Source organism: Diadema antillarum, unplaced genomic scaffold, assembly GCF_040938485.1.
Source record: "Diadema antillarum isolate AM-2024a unplaced genomic scaffold, OU_Dant_1.0 seq00001146_RagTag, whole genome shotgun sequence".
In the NCBI taxonomy this organism is placed as follows: Eukaryota; Metazoa; Echinodermata; class Echinoidea; order Diadematoida; family Diadematidae; genus Diadema; species Diadema antillarum.
This window is the reverse complement of record NW_027271958.1, coordinates 165,577-183,045: the sequence shown is the minus strand read 5'-3', so window position 1 is coordinate 183,045 and position 17,469 is coordinate 165,577. Positions and strand designations below refer to the sequence as shown.

Below are 17,469 nucleotides of genomic sequence, written 5' to 3'. Positions count from 1 at the left end.
ATGACTGGAGCAATGTGGGATTGTCGGAAAGGATAATCGGAGGAGGTCCTGTGGAGGAAGGGACGGCTCCCTACATGGTTCGCTTATACAGTACCACTGACAGAAGGACATTCTGTAGCGGCACACTTCTCGATCAGCAGTGGGTGTTGACAGCTGCTCACTGTGTCCCGTACAGATCTGACCATATTGTACTCTACTTCGGCGATCATGACACCCACTCTCGTAGCAGTCACGAGTTCACACGAGATATAGCAGAAATAATCAAATACCCACGCTACAGGAGGAGGCTTTTGATCAACGATATCGCTCTAATCCGTCTACGGCAACCTCTGAGAGAATTTACCGACTACGTGAGGCCTATTTGTCTATTACCTTCAGGCTTTTCACGTCACCTTCTGGCTAGAGCCTCTATCGGTCGTGTCACAGGCTGGGGAAATCAAGTTGCTGGAGGGGCGCCCTCTACTGTACTCAGAGAAGTAAATGTTCCGGTGGTACCACGAGCACAGTGCCAAGTGCCTGCTCCGAAACCCAACCTGTTCTGTGCAGGTGCACCTAATAAGGATTCCTGTGAAGGCGACGGTGGTGGTCCTTTCGCAGTCAAGTATAGAGGGCGCTGGTATCAACTGGGAATAGTTATTGGAGGTACTTCAGAGCAGTGTGCGGCACCCGGCGAGTACAGCTACTACACCAGCATTGCTCCTTACCGAGACTGGCTGCAGTCCTGCAATGTGACCATCGCTGCTCCGCAATTCCTTCAAGACCTCTATGGAGGAAATAGCGACACTAATGTGGAACTTACCTTCGTCAGAGCATCCGGGAATGTGACGATAGCTGAGGGTAGTCCACTGGATCTCGAGTGTATTCCAAACCGAGATGATGCTTCTGTGGAGTGGTACGTCGATAACGTTAGAGGTAAATGCACTGCAGACGTCGTTACATATACACCTTGCATCTCTCTCTCTCTCTCTCTCTCTCTCTACTCTCTAAAAAAAATCGAGTGAAAATTTTCACTCTAAAAAGAGTGAATACAAAAAAGAGTGAATTTCAAGTGAAATTGGAGTGAATTTTGAGTGAAAATGCTCATTTTCACTCATTTTGGAGTGACCTCAGGGATCACTCGAAGATTTTGGAGTGATCCCTGACGTCACTCCAAAATGAGTGAAAATGAGCATTTTCACTCCAAATTCACTCCAATTTCACTCGAAATTCACTCTTTTTTGTATTCACTCTTTTTAGAGTGAAAATTTTCACTCGATTTTTTTTAGAGAGTATATATATATATATATATATACATACATATTGTTGTTGGCATTCTTTTGTCTCGGGAGACAGTGGAGTTGCGCAAAGAGTCCATCAGTCTGTTGTTGTTTTTTTTTTCTACACCGTAGTATGTTATCTGCATCGCCTCCTGAGGCTGCGTAGCCATCTTTGACAGGCACTCCCTCTGGCAGTTGGCGCAGATGTAGCGGAGATTTTTGCCGGGCTGCAGGGTTGTAATGTCATATTATATAGTTTCTTGTTGTGATCTTTCCTTGTCTTTTCACTTCTCTCTCTGTCACTCGATCCTTTTTTATCCCTCCTCTATATGGTGCTCGATCTCTGGCTGATGGCCACGGCCTTCAGTTGTTGGTATTGACGTCGCAATTAAGCCTGCATGCCATGTTCTCTTTGTAGACATCTGCCTTCCAACGACCCTAGTGCCGTTAGCAAGCTCCCCGTAGAGTATATGTCCTTGCGGCGATTCTGTCATCGTCCATATGACTAACATGACCAAACCACCTTGGCCCTAACGTCTTTGTGTGAGGAATGCAAACATGTTTAGGTTTTCTGCTTGCATGAGGACATCTTTTGTTTGGGACACGGCGAATATAACCTGTCATTATTTTGATGTCAAGGATTTGCCGGAGACAGCATTTCTGTTCTGTCTTGGTTAGCTTGTTGTTTTCTCATGCCCGTCTGGAGGGTCAACCATGGGCCATCACAGTAGGTGCCTCTTGGGATAGATTGTGGATGAGGGTATCCTAGAGCCAAGACAGGTGAACTTCTCATCCTCTTGGAAACTGTGGTCCACAACGTATATTTGGGATGTCTGATGTGTCCTGACCCAAGATGTTTGTCTTCTTGAGGTTGATAGAAAAAAGGCCAAAGTCTCTATACATGCTTGCTCAAAACAGTTTCAGTTGGTCCACGAGCCTCGATCTGTTGGGCTTCTCATGGGTGTGATACCAGAGCAGCAGCATCAGTAGAGGATACTTGATCAGGATACTTCTGACTTTAGTCTTGGCACGCGGACGTGGGTAATTGAATACTTCCCGTCACTTCTGCTAGTGTACAGACTGCAGAAACACTCAATCATCTAATGTCTCAAAGGCATTTGATAGAGGCAGAGAGAAGAATATGTCAAATAATGTTGGAGCGAAGACCGTAACGTACTCCGTTCTTTATTATGGAAGGCCGCTGGTGTTGAACCGTTGTTTTGTATGGTGCCTTGCGTAATTATCACGGAAAAGATTTGAGAATCCTCGGCAGCTTTGGTGGACAGCCAATGATTGGAAGCAAGATGAAGAGGTCCTTTCTACTCACCAAGACATAGGCCTTTGTTAGATCGACGACAAATGTAATGACATTCTGTGAACTTTGGACTTCTCCTGAAAGCTGGCGCATATAGAGAAGATCACGTCAGTGGTTTATCTGCGTCTTGTAAAGCCGACTTCGACTTTGGGTATATTCGAGAAACGAGTAGTTTTAGCCTGATCGAGATTACTCGGGGAAAGGTCCTTCCAACAGTATATATTGAGAAGAGATATTTCATGATAATTGTTGCAATCACAAGGGTCACCTTTCTATTTGTGGAGCATGATAACATTGGCATATATCCCTCATATCCTAAGGGAATGTATTCTTTTCCCATTAGCATTAGCATTTCTTTGCATTCTACTTTTGTATTCTTTCTGGAGATGCTTTCTGAATAGTTTCATCCTATTCAAAAGTGACAACACGTTTGTGGATGGACTTCAATAACTGACACTATCCTACCTGTATTACTTAGCTATAGAAGTGGAACAAGAAACTGACTTGAAAGCTTGGTCCAAATGTTTTTCGTTATCTGCTTCTGTAGAAAGTTTGTTTTGTTGTTGTTGTTGTTGTTGTTGTTGTTGTTGTTGTTGTTTTATGATAGCAGAGAGAAATTTTGGATTTCCAAATAACAGGTCATCATTAAAAGAAGCATCACATCATATCCTAACACTTATATGCTCTTTTCAATATTTCCCATGTGTATGCAGTAAACTCAGCTTCAAGGATGGACCCAGGAGTGCAAATAGACGCCACGGGGTTGATATTTCGCTTTGCCGAGGTCAGGCAGGATTATGAGAGGACCTACACGTGTGTGGCACGTGTCAGCGAAGTTGATGGGGATCAAGTCATCAGTGCCCGGATGTACTTGAGTAAGTTGGCCCTTCAGCAGAAGAGCATTCTCTGGGCTCCAACCACTATTAAATACCATTGCATAGTCTTTTCATTCTACAATGTTCTTTTTACCTTATTCTCTGTTTAATGAAGTGAACCATAATGTTTTGTATAAAAATGAATTAAACTTTGAAATTGAAATTGAAATTAGTGTCTCTCTCTCTCTCATACACACACACGCACACACTAACATTCAAACAATCAGCTTACGGAGATCAATGGGTCAAAAATCTTGCTAACATTGTTCACTTAATTCCCCTCTAGCATGCCAATGCAAAGATTATATTGTTGAAGGGTTGTTTCTGCACAAGTATCTTATGGTTAGCAGTAAACCCTTACCTTGCATGATGCTGGTGATTTCATTTCATCTTGTTATTGTCTTGACAAATGAACTCTCAACAAATTACTTTTATTCGCGCTATATTATTATAGGCAAGTTATGTTCACGGATTCCCCATCTTGTTCAGGGAGAGTTTGATGTTGTGCACTGATTACCGGTGATCAAAAAATGATTACATCTCCCCACAGCGTAATCCAAAATATAGCTGCCTGTCGTATGATAAAAACGGCTTATTTGTCTTTATTTTTCAACCTTAAAATCTAATACAATCCAAATAACATTCTGTTTTAAGCATTTACAGTGTGTATGGTTCGTTAGCAAATGCCAACATTAAGAGAGCTATATGTGATCGTTACTTTTATGTAATTTTAACTATAAATGGAACCTGGCTTTTTTAATTTGTTTGTCTACTTCTCTCTTCCACATTTCTGTCAGCTGTGACCGAAGCACCGGGACAACTAGAGCTGCTACATGTCTTTTGAAGTTCCAAGTGACATCTGACAAGATATCAAGCGTCATCTCTTCACTTCTTCGAAGCGTCTTAGCATATTATATTATCACAGTCATTAACAAGCACCTTCATATATCATCCAATATTTCGCAAACACTATATAGTGGAATTCGCGTGGTGTTTTTTTCCATATGCAAGAACCGCAAGTTAATATGATTCTCATTCCGTCACTGCGTCCCATGGACCATGTAGGGCCATTATTACATTATGAACATCCAGACAAATGGATACTTTGTATACAAGTGTGTCACTATGACAGCATTGCCACGCATATTTAGTATTATGTAAAAAAAAAATGATAATATGGATGCACTGGCTGCTGAGAGCAATCATGTGACCAGTCTTTCATTTCTGATATGTTTTTGTATCAATGATCGATACTGATGACCTGTACTAACGACCACTCAGAGATATTATTTCATCAATTTGTTCAATAGTTGGCTTACCGTAATCTCAAGAAGGCTTAAAAATGAAAGTACTAGAGGAGTAGCCCAAGAAATGTCGGATACGGTTAATATGCCAGCATAATATAATGTATGTATTTTTACCTTATCCAGACCCTCCATATAGTAGTTCAAATAATGAATACTTAATTACATAATATCTCAAGTTGGATAAAGTCAAAAAGGTTATCACTGAATGTGCAAAAAAAAAAAAACTATCCCAAACTAAAAGTATGTTATTCAATAATATTATACCCTCTCTTCCAGATGATACTTGCTTTGATGATTGTTTACTTGATCAAGAGAACGTTTTTTCTTCTTGTTCTGTTCTTTTAAACTTTATTCAATTTGATTCTTCCTTATCTGAATTATGGACTTTTGGCCTGGGGTGACTCAAATAATTTTTTTTATTGATGAGAGGGTTCTCCGTATTATTTGTAACCTCAACTTTTCTTCACATGTACCTCGTTTAATGAAGAGGACAGTTTATGCATAAAATTTAATTAAAATGAACTTCCAAAAATATCATCTGAAATGTTTATTAGAAATAGTTCGGTTCATAATTACCCGACAAGGCAGTCTAACTCAGTGCATTTAGATCTGATTAGAACATTATCTGCTAATTTTTTTTTTTTACATTCACAAGGGCCTAAACTCAGAAATTCATCAGAAATAAGTTTAAAAGAAATAACTATGTTGAGTAATTTTAGGAATCAATTTAGGAATGAATTATTACAAAGATATTCTGTTTGAAATTATCAATCCTCCTGCTTGATATCCTCTTCTCTATCTCTTCTTTCCCCTCTCATCTCAACTTATTCCATATTCCATTCAAAATCCTCTCTTCTTATCAATGTCTCTCTCTCTCTCTCTCAATTCGCGGAGCTTCAGTTTCAGTTATTGTTGTGGTTCTTTATATTATTTCAATATACATTCTGTTTATTGTTATACATTGTGTCTCCTGTCATTGTTGTTGGTTTATTCTGGGGACTAAGTAGTACAAGTTATGCTTTTGATAATAGTCTCCCCACTTTGGTTCTTTTGGCTCTGTGTGTTGCAAGTAATGTTATTATAGTATATGTATTATCGTTTCAATTATTTTTTATTTAAAAAAATGACAAAATATTATTTGTAGTAATAATTGAAATAATCCTTATAACTTAGTTATATTTGTTTCATGCTGTTGTGAACTCAAGATGGAAATAAATTCAAATCAATTAATCAGTCAGTCAATCAATCAATCAATCAATCAATCAGACAATCAATTTAATTTTCTGCCGAAACTATCTTTGGTCGAGTTGACTCATTACCTTAACCTGTTGTTTTCCATGGTAACGATCGTCTGCGCCATTTCACCATAAAGCAATAATTAGTCAATACACATTGCTTACAGTCGGATGTTAGTGCAAATTATCCGCCCTCTGTAACTTTGGAACAGTCCAAAATATACTTCGCCTCGTATGTTTCACTGTTCCAAAGCTACTAACGGGTGGATAAATGTTACCAACGCCCTCTGTAATGTACATTAGTGCACTCCCGTTCTGGTTACAACGAAGTAAAAATTCAGGTCGTAACATTATCCACTGTATGTATCTATAATCTATATTTGTCCGGTTATGACGAAATTTCGATACAACGAAAGACAACAGCCTTTCCCAAGGACTTCCTTATAATGGGATTCCAATGTAAACAAGAGTATTACTCATAGGGAAAACGCATATTTTAGTTTTCCATTTGTGATCACTTTACGAGTGTGTTCACAATGTATTGACATCCCTGCTTGGTGTTGTCATAGTTACATCACCGACTGAAAGTGATCCACTTTGTGTTACATTCTATTTTGATATTCAATACATAATAACGTGCTGTAATAGAGAACAGTCTGTCTGGCAATATAGGACCACTCATTTTGTAATGCATGTATTATGCATATGAAAGTCCTTTTTCGTATGGTCACATGTAATTTTTAATGTACACCGTCAGTACTATTATGCAACTTATAGTCTGGAGCGGCTAACCATGTTGTATCATACAATTATCAAAAAACTTTAAAAAAAATTCCCATGGCATCGTATGGTATGAACATTTTAATTAAAGTGTTTTTATTTCATAGTGCTTCACTGAATACTGAAACATAAACATCTTTGTAGAATTTGCAGAAAACGATATTATTATATTTTAATGTCCTCTTATCATGTCATCAATTGGAAGTTTTGATATTCTTTTCAATGCTTGCGTCTTGAAAAAGAAAGATCATCTAAAGAAAAGGAATGGAAAATTAGCAACAAGAATAAAGGAACAGGACTCAACAGAATAAAATCAATGGCATGAATGATTATTACTAGTACAATGTGTCGTTATGTTGTAAGACAGGGAATAAGAGTCTGCTTTATTGTGACTTATTTGCTACGTAGTCCTATACATTACACGTCCTCATATGAAAGTCGTGCGTCAATTTTATTGTGTGTGTGTGTGTGAAGGTTATATGATTTTGACTTTGTGTACAAGGTGGATGTGCTGCCTTTATATATATATATATATATATATATATATATATATATATATATATATATATATAATATATGAATTAAAGTCTGCGATGGTAAGAAAGTATGAAAAAAGACTCTTTAACAACCCCCCCCCCCCAAAAAAAAAAACCGCTCTGCATGACAAGTTGTTGTTGCTATTTAGATTTATTTGACGTTTATCATTCCTACAGGAATATTTACGTGGGAATGGTAGTCTTGTTACCGACCACATTATAGCTGTCATAATATGGCCGGCGCCACGTTTTCAAAAGTGTGTGTGTGTGGGGGGGGGGGGGGTTCCACTTCAGTCCGGGTATGTACCTCGTTGTCTCTGGGCTTCTTCAGCTAACAAGCAACAAAAAAAAAAAAAAACTAGAGATTGTAATTTGTCATTACTGACAAATTAAGGTGATCTGATTTTTTTTTAATCAATAATTCGAGTCCTGATCGCAATAGGCATGACCATACAGGTTTCATCTGTGTTTAGAGACGTTGGCCGTGTGATGTTTGGATTCTCATTTAGAAAAGGGAGTCATATCTGCATTTTTGGTACCAAATTCTGTATACACAAGATAACGAAGATACAGCAACAAATACATATGACCTTTGACCCACCTTAAAGGGATCGTACAGTTTTGGTTGAGACCTAATTTCAGGTTTCTAACATTTTTTGGTGAGATAATGAGAAACCTCGTATGAAATATGAAAGAGCGTGTAATGCTATGAGGAATTCAACGTTTTATTTGATGAAAATCGGTTTTGAAATGGCTGAGATATCCAAAAAAGAGCGATTCTAATAAAGTGTGGGACCCACACTTTATTTTTGTATCGCTTTGTTTTACTTTGTTTTTGGATGTTTCAGTCATTCCAAACCCGATTTTCATCAAATAAACTTTGAATTCCTCTTAAAATGGTACGCTCTAGTACTATGTCACAAGTGTTTTCTTGGTATCTCGCAAAAAGTTAAAAGCCCAATTCTCATCTCCACCAATACCGTACTATCCCTTTAACACTCCCAAGATGGCATCTGAGGAAAAAGTGGTTATTTTGTGAAATGATTCTTGCGACATCGTCTATACGTGTGCAAAATATCGGAAAGATAGGATAGGTATTCGCCAAGATACAATATGAAACACTTATGACCTTTGACCCTAATTTACATACCCAAGATGTTGTCCGATCAAGTAGTTGTTATTTTATGAAATAATGTACGTGACATGAACTAAACATATGCTAAGTATGGGGGTGATAGGAGCTGTTTTTCTTGATTTATTGCAAAGAAAGTTGCAGAAAGAAAGAAATATCTGAATACATCGAAGGTAAGCTTTAATTTCAACCAAGATTTTCGATGTGATTTCGACGTTGTATGAAAAAACGAAGGGCACATGACGATAGCGCAAAGTCTCAGCTGCAACATATTAAAATCTAGGAGAAATTCACGGAAGCATAAGTGAGATAGTGCTTGATAAAGATAGTCATGTCAATTTTCACATCTAGAAAAACTCCCTCCCATAGAGATAACAATTAATAGCGAAGATTGAGAAAGAAGTACATATGACCTTTGACCCCACTTTGCACACCCAAGATGCCATCTGAGCAATTAGTGGTTATTTTGTGAAATGATCCTTGTAACATGGTCTTTACGTGTGCAGAATATGAGAAAAATAGGACATATATTTACCAAGATACAGGATAAAACATTTATGACCTTTGACCCTAATTTACATACCCAAGATAGCGTCTGATCAAGTACTTGTTATTTTGTGAAATAATATTCGTGACATGAACGAAACATATGCAAAATATGGTGGTGATAGGGTATGTTTTTCTTGAGTTATTGCACAGAAAGTTGCAGAAAGAAAGAAATATTTCAATACATCGAAGATAAGCTTTAATTTCAACCAAGTTTTTTCACGTGATCACGACAGCGTATAAAAAACAAAGGGCATACTCACGATAGCCCTACATCTCAGCTACAACATATTAAAATCTTAGAGAAATTCACCGAAGCATAAGTGAGCTAGTGCTCGATAAACATAGTCATGTCAATTTTCATTTCCATAAAAATTGCACTCCCATAGAGATTACACGTAAACCGGTCAAATTTGACATGGTTACCTTCAATCCATTTTTTTGAGGTGATGTCGTCATCTCATTAAAATTGTGTAATTACATTTATGAAAGAACATTTCATAAGCTACAACATATTGAAATTTGGGTGAAAATTGGCAAAGGATAAGTGAGATATGCTCGAGTAAACTTGAAATTTGATGACGTCATTTTGAAAATTTACTTTTTTTACTTTATTAAGAAATTTGATATCTTTTAATCATTTTTTCAGCATAGCCAACCCATGTAATGACATGTACAACTCATCAGCTTTCAGAATATGTTAATAAAATGGAGGGTCACCGTCCATCCTGACGAGTAAAATCCGATTTAAAATTGACGGTTTTTTGGCATAGTTGCACTGTGTATCCCCATTGACGCACGCGCGGAATTTTGAATTTGACGGGCCCGTATGACGTCATATTGAGTCGGATCGACTTGAAACTTGGTAGAAATATTCCTTGACATTTTGGACATCCGATCCGTGTGAAAAAACTGAAAATTTCTATTGCATATGAGCTTTGTGTGCGAATATGTGCGCGCGCGTACGCGTTCGTCGAATTTTTTCAATTTTTCAAAAAATGCTCCAAACGGTCTGAAACGTGTGCAAAAAAATTTTGAGCTCGATTTGAGTATACAAATATTTCAACGCGCGCGTACGCGCGCTTTTTACAATATATATGAATTTTGAGAATATGAGTAGAATTCGCTTAAATTGAAATATATGTGACGTAAATTTCATTGAAGAATTCCATTCTATTAATGGGATATACATGAAAATGTGTTTTCATATAATGACGTCATAGTGACGTCACGGTCGACTGATCACTATGATTTTACTTGCGCTGTCGTCTTTGGGACATGATACATATATAGTATAAGTTTGACATTGATAGGTAATGCACTTTCTGAGCTAACCTCTGCACAACTTTTGAGGAGAAATAAAGAAAGAATCAGTACAGATACAGAAGGTGATCCGAAGGATACTCGGATCACCTAAAAAAGTCTTAAGCGCAACGAACAAAACCTCAGTGCCGTATACGGCACTGCAAAACCTTTAGTCCATGGGCCAGGCCAGATATTGGTACCATCTGAGGTGGCAAAACCTTTTTGGTGTCATTTTGTTTGTCGGGCATAGATATGCTTATCAAGCTATGATAGCATTTCCAAATGAGTAGCTTAGTCATAGTAAATGAATTTTTAACCAATTTGGTCTCGTTGTTATATCCCTATACTTCTGAATCGAAACTAACCGCCATACAAAGAAGAGCACTGTCTTCTGTATGTTCCATAGAGCTGTAAAATGCAGCTCTATGGTATGTTCACAGGTGTTCTGTTGTAAACGCGGTGCGCTTAGTCTTTATTCAAGGCAGCGAAGGGAATATCCAAAGGTTATGATGTCCACAGCGCTTACGACACCAAAAAGGTTGTGCCACCTCAGATGGTACCAACAACCCATTTTTCGGGTCTTGGCCCATGGACTACTTACCGCGTAGCGCCACTTAGGTGTCCTATACGCACTTCCGGGGTAAAGAAAAGAGAAAAAGTGGGGCCAAAGTAGTGACACCTTATGTATTGGTTTGTATGGTGTAAAACCAAACAAAAAAGTGGGAGAGGCAAGCCCACCCCCCCCCCCCCCCCGTTCCGCCGGCCTTACCTCTTATCATATAGAAATAAATAGGAAAATGAGATTACATCAAGCCAATGCCCATTCCGTGTTCAAATTTGCTGTAAGTGAATAATTCATTCAGCTCAATTCATAATCGAAATTCTACTCCGTTTTTCGACAAGAGAGACATTTCACTTTCTTTCGTAACAGGGAATAAGGTTTCATTAGCAAAACAAAGCAAACTGACAGGGTACGCAATAAAATGTGTGGAACCTTTTAGAACCTTACAGTATATAACTTGGTGATATTCGTGGCAATCTCCTATAGGCTAATGTAGATTATAGGCAATGATTTCATATCCTCACAATACGAATATTTTGGAAGTCATTTTTTTTTTCGTGATCAGGAATTTAGCATTTTAAACCCCTCTCCCTTCCAGTGAAATGTAATTCCACACTTATTAATATAAAAAATTAAAGCAAACAAACGAAATGATAGGACACAGGGGAAAAAAATAAGGAGAAAATGAATACATTTTCACGTTCATGTTTTTAACATGAAACTATGGTGAAAGTCAATAGATTAGATCTATTTAAGCAAATTGATTTGTCTGCCAACATGGCAGCTACCCACAAATTGACACTGCATACACACGAATGTACATACTGTGTATTTATTTTTCTATTCCAATGTGCAAAAGGAAAGATTACAAAATTGCATAATTTTTCTTTTAAAAAGCAAACAAAATTAAGATTCTGCAACGTCATATTGCACAGAGAAGAAAAAATCGCACGGTTAATTGGGCTTGAAAGGAAATTATTTTTAAAGTAGGCCCCGTCTTTTCTTATAGTCGGTTTCTTTCCATCTTAAAAGTTTTTTTTTCTTTCTTTAAATTCAATATTTTGTTGAGCCATCACCGCGTAATAACTGTCAATCAAAGGTGAAGCGCGATAACAGACTCTTCTTTTATTTTGTTTTGTTTTGTTTTGTTTGCAAGAAAGAGAGAGAGAAAAAATAAGAGAGAAAGAGTAATGAAGTTTATTCAGCTATGTCTCTCATGCTACGATAAAGCCATAATGTTATCTTAGTCATTTATTTCCACTGTTACGCCAAAGCGCAATTAACACACTACGGCGGATTGTCCATTTCTTCTTTTACAATATTTCTTTTGTATATACCTCGACAAAGAAAAACAACAAAAAATGTGATCATACATATAAAGATTTGACCTTTATGTTACCATAAAAACAGGTTAAGAGAGAATGTAATTTCATTTAATGATTTATTTGTTTTTACTATATGGTATTTGTGACAAATCTGAATAAAAAACAAACAAACAAACATGCACACAAATTTTGATGATTGAGGACTGTATATAATTTTGTTTGAAACGTATCAGCTGTTCTCTCACTTACTAGTAATGATAATATGAACTTCTTGTTATTTCGGAAACTTGAACGTGAGAATTTGAAGGGCGTAATGGAAAGGGAACCTTGAGCCTGCAAAGAGGTAATGCTAAGGATGTGATTTCACGGAGCACGCGAACGATTTGCGAAGGACGCGAATGGAAAAATCCAATATTCGGAAAAGTTTTTATCCGAATGTGTTCCGACAGTAAAGCCGAAAACCATTCTTGCGCAATTTGTGCGAAGTACTCACGACGTATGTGCGAATGTCGTGTGTATCATTGCTAAAGTACAGCATGTTACGTACACGGAGAACACGTGACGGAAATGCGAACAACGCATCTTTTTTTTTTTTTTTTTTTTTTTTTTTACACTGCAAAAAGTCCGGTGTTAAATAGTGAACATCGAGCTGGTGTTAAATTTTCGGTGCTCATTTATGGTGTTAAATTAACACCTCCGGGTGTCATTTCCAAATATAAAACTGTTTTTGAAGAGTTTCTTAGTAACTGCACTTCTTGTTGATTTTTAATTTAGACAAGACGATCAAGAATTTTACATTAAAATACTAGATTTTTGAAAAAATGTGAAAATAAATTGACACCACAGTAACACCAGCTGGTGTGGTCTCTTATTGAAGCTGGACGGGTGTTAAACCATTGATATTAACACCAACAAATATCAAATCAACACCATGTGGTGTCATTTTTGAATTAACACCAGTACAGTGTCAAAATAACACCAGGTACAGTGTCAAATTAACACCACGAAGTGTCAGGTGAACACTTTTCAACACCACCACAGTGCATTTTCTACACCTGTGGGTGTGGTCCTCTATTGAAGTTTGATCGGTGTTGGATTTAACATCCATGGTGTTAAATCTAACACCGATTTTTTACAGTGTAGTAAGCATGGGAGAAAATGTACCCAGGGGGAGTTGGGAGCTGTCTTGAATTGAATTTTTTTTCTTTCCTGTATTTCTCCTTTCTTTTCTCTCTTTTTTCTATTATGTGCGTGCCTTGAGTTTTTCTTAGGACCCATCTCCACTAGTAAAGCATTATCTCTTTTTTTTTTGCAGTTTCTTCAACACATAATCTCGAGTTTCAAATGCAATTTTGGCATACTTTAGATTCATTTTAAGCGTATTCGTCGGGGTTTTTTTTGTACATCAAACATTTCTTTCTCTTTGGTAGTCTTTAATTTCATTTTTACTATATAGTTGTTAATAGTTGTTTGATGTTGAGATATGCTACGATTGTGATTTGTAGAAAACGTAGGTCATACATCCCCAAACATGCGCTAAACGTTCGTGAGAATGTCTCAAAAGGTACGCCAACAATTTGCGGTTACGTCGTAAAATGATCAGAAAAACTTCGCAGATGTCGCGAAACATACGCGAGACATTCTCAAAAGTTTCGGAATCTGTTTGGGGTTTCACGAACATTTTGCGAACATCGCGAGTGTCTTGCGAAGGTCTTGCGCATAATGACGAGGCTTTTAAGACACTTTCGCGAACAAATCACGAGCAAATCACGACCAAGGTTGTGTGCGGAAAAGGTTCGCAAAAAAAAATCTTTTTTTTTTTGAAATTCTCGCAGAGTAAAAACGACATTCGCGAACAACTGACGGCGCTTCCGAACCCTCACGTTCGTTTGGCGATCATTTTGAAAATACGAATGTTGGATTTTGCCATTCCGGCGCGTCCTTCGCAAATCTTTCGCGTGCTCCGTGAAATCACATGCAGTGCTTGAACGCAAGCGGGCGCTGGACCAACCCACCTACTGTAGTATACCCGAAAAGGCTCTGCCACCTACCGAACATGACCACACAGCACAAAGTCGCAGTGCGCTAAGAGGGTCTACTCTCTTGGTTTTGCCAAGGAGGTTTAAGAGATGGAGTTCCAACTGGCTGTAATTATTCAAATAGTTGTCACTTTTCTATTGATGTACAAAAGAATTCCATAGGTGCATCTGTGCCTTTGGTGGCGGGGTTTGATGCCGCCGTCTTGCTGAGCAATCTTAAGATTCATTTTGAACGTTAACTTCATGTTGGCTATATTTTGCTTGTTTATCCATTAAATGAAAAGAAATCTCACTTTGACCAGGCGTTCACTAGGGCGCGGACAAGACGCGGACAAGCCCCGGAATGCAAATTTGGTATTCCGCACTCCTTCGGGAACCTGTCCGCACGTTCCTGAACGTGTCCGCTCACTGTCCTAAACATGTCCGGGCGTTTCCGCACCTTCGACCAGGCGTCCACTAGGGCGCGGACAAGACCCGGACAAGACCCGGAATGCAAATTTGGTATTCCGCACTCCTTCGGCAACCTGTCCGCACGTTCCTGAACGTGTCCGCTCACTGTCTTAAACATGTCCGGGCGTTTCCGCACCTTCGGGAGAGAGAAAAATTTCCGCGTCCAAATTTTGATCGAGACCAAAATTTGGACGCGGAAATGAACTTCCTGACACCTTCGGCGACTTGTTCTGACGATGTCCTGAGGATGTCCCGCTTGTCCGCACACGCTCCGGAAAGAATCCCGCGGTGTGGGGAAGCTTCGCGAATGAAAGCGGAAGACACCAGGAATGGTTTAGGACAGCGCGGAGCCGATGCGGATCTATATATGCAAGTGTCCGGAACCGATGCGGAAATTTTGTGATCCAGAATCGAAAATGTCGACACTTTCCGCGAACGTCATGCCAATGAAACACAAAATGAGCAAGAAGGGAGGCGAGGCCCCCATGCAAATATCCCCATCACAGTCACACCTTTCGTCTAGTGATGAAGAACAGGTAAATCTAAAGAATTTCCGGTCCCAGAAGGCAAAGAAGAAGGTAGTATGGAGACTGTGCCAAAAGCAACCAGAATCAGTTATATTTACCTAAGCCAAAAACAGACAATAAGAAACGTTCCTTCTCATACTCCGCTTGTAAAATGTTCAACTCACTTCCAATTTCCGTTCAATCATCCCCTTCATTACCAGTTTTCAAGAAACGCCTCCGGCTTCACCAGTCTATCTTTTGATTTAGTTATTATTTCATATGACCACCACTTGTATTATGTCGTATTATGTTTTCATTTGTTTTGTTTTGTTTTGTTTGTTTGTTTGTTTGTTTGTTTGTTTGTTTGTTTGTTTTCTGTTTTTATTTTGTATATCTGTTACCCGATATTACTTGTAATTCGTATTTGATTTTGTAACCTTTGTGATGCAGGGCTCCATTGCAAAGCAGGCCATTGGGGCTCTGAACGGGACAACCCTGCTTTTAAAGAAAGCATGAATAAATAAATAAATAAAGAAGTGAAATCAGTCCCTTAACTTCCGAGTAAGTTTGTGTTGATTTGATCTTTTCAGAAAGTATTTTTCATCTGAGTGACTTTCCTGGTTCCTATTACTTACTATGGTACATTTTCCTTTACGTCGTTTTCGTATTTTATTTGCAAACAAACTAGGTTGTCCCATGACATTGATTGTGACAGCCCAGCTGAAAAATCACAAAAGTAGGTGGAAGTATACACTCAGAAAAAAAAAGCATAGAATTTTTGGCTAAATGTTAATGTATTATGTAAACATGAACAAGTTGTTATTCATACGTAAATGCTTTCTAATGATACAACATATTAGAACAAAAGACAAATTCATCACACTAAAAAGCATGAATTCAATTGCAAAAATATACCTGTGGTCTCATTACAATGTAATATCTTTGAAGCCCAAAATAACAATGAAAGCTAAAGATGATGGAGGACAATGAAGAATATTCTGTCACTTCAAAATTCAAGTGAAATGAGAGAAAAAGCAATAAATCATGAACTCGAAAAAGTGTTAAATATCTGTCTTATTTTTGTTTTGTTTTGTTTTGTTTTGTTTTGTTTTTTTTGGCTGAGTGTATATATTTAAGTACGTACACATTAAGCATCACAAATCATTTCAGAAATATTCTTACCTGAATGATTTTCGTAGTTGTTATTACCTAATATTTTTTTCTTCTCTTTTTGTTTTAGTAGCAAATAAACTCGATTGTCCAATTTGACAGCCCAGCTGAACCCCCCCCCAAAAAAAAAAGAAATTAAAGTAGCTTAAAAATATTTCCCCATTTTTACACTTCATTGACAAAAGGATAGTTTCAAGTTTCAAGTTTCAAGTTTATTTCATATTTCCATTTCTCAGTGATGGGATTACAAAATGATTGACAATAAAACAAAAGTACAAAACATATACAACCATATCTTATGTTTGAAGAAAAAAAGACAAACAAACATTACACACAAATATAAATGGTCATTTTCATCTGAGGATATCACAAATAAATGTCAGAAATATGATGGGGCCTACATAAAAGCAATGACGCTTGTAAAAACTGTAGGTTCCCGAATTTATAGGCGTGAAATTATACGGAGAACGGACATGTTTATCTCGACCAACTTAAATTGTACCAGTGCAAAATCAGTATTAAAAACGAACTATCGAACCACATGAATACTTGTTAGTATCGCTTAAACGAGACTGTACATATTTCGCCGTGTTTACACACACACACACACACACACACACACACACACACACACAAGTGCTATAACGGTATCGTCAAATAACTTGGAGCTGCAGACAAAGACAAAAGACTGGGGGTATTAAAAAAAAGAATGTTGCCAAGAGCCGGGTAGTGTGTATCCACTAAGTAATAGCCGTTTTAGTTTGCGTTTGAAGGTGAATAAGGATAGTAAGCTCTAAGCATGAAAAAAAAAAAAAAATTCTCGGACTTGAAAATGTTCAAAAGTGATCAAAGTAAGAGAGGGTTAGAGATGCACAAGGGTAAAAATGAGAGAAAGAAAAACAAATCTAATGATTAGGATCATTTTGGCATGCTCTACAGAAGTATCAGACAAAACATGTATATACTTCACGATGGATCCACAGGTCTAAAAAAAGGGAATAAAGAATATATATGTATATATATATATATATATATATATATATATATATATATATATATTTATATGTGTGTGTGTATAAGTAACAAAACTGCAACAAAGTTCATGCTGTATTCACCAACGGTTTATTTCT

At 37.7% G+C, this 17,469-nt stretch overlaps 1 protein-coding gene across 1 annotated transcript; it reads left to right on the top strand.

Moving 5' to 3' along the window:
- Nucleotides 1–60: 60 nt before the first annotated feature.
- Nucleotides 61–4,290, top strand: LOC139744188 (coagulation factor IX-like). The gene is made up of 3 exons (XM_071654639.1): nucleotides 61–912; nucleotides 3,285–3,446; nucleotides 4,244–4,290. Exons 1-3 carry the CDS (start codon nucleotides 75–77, stop codon nucleotides 4,288–4,290), a joined length of 1,047 nt encoding a protein of 348 aa, XP_071510740.1. The 5' UTR covers nucleotides 61–74.
- The last annotated feature ends 13,179 nt before the right edge of the window (nucleotides 4,291–17,469 follow it).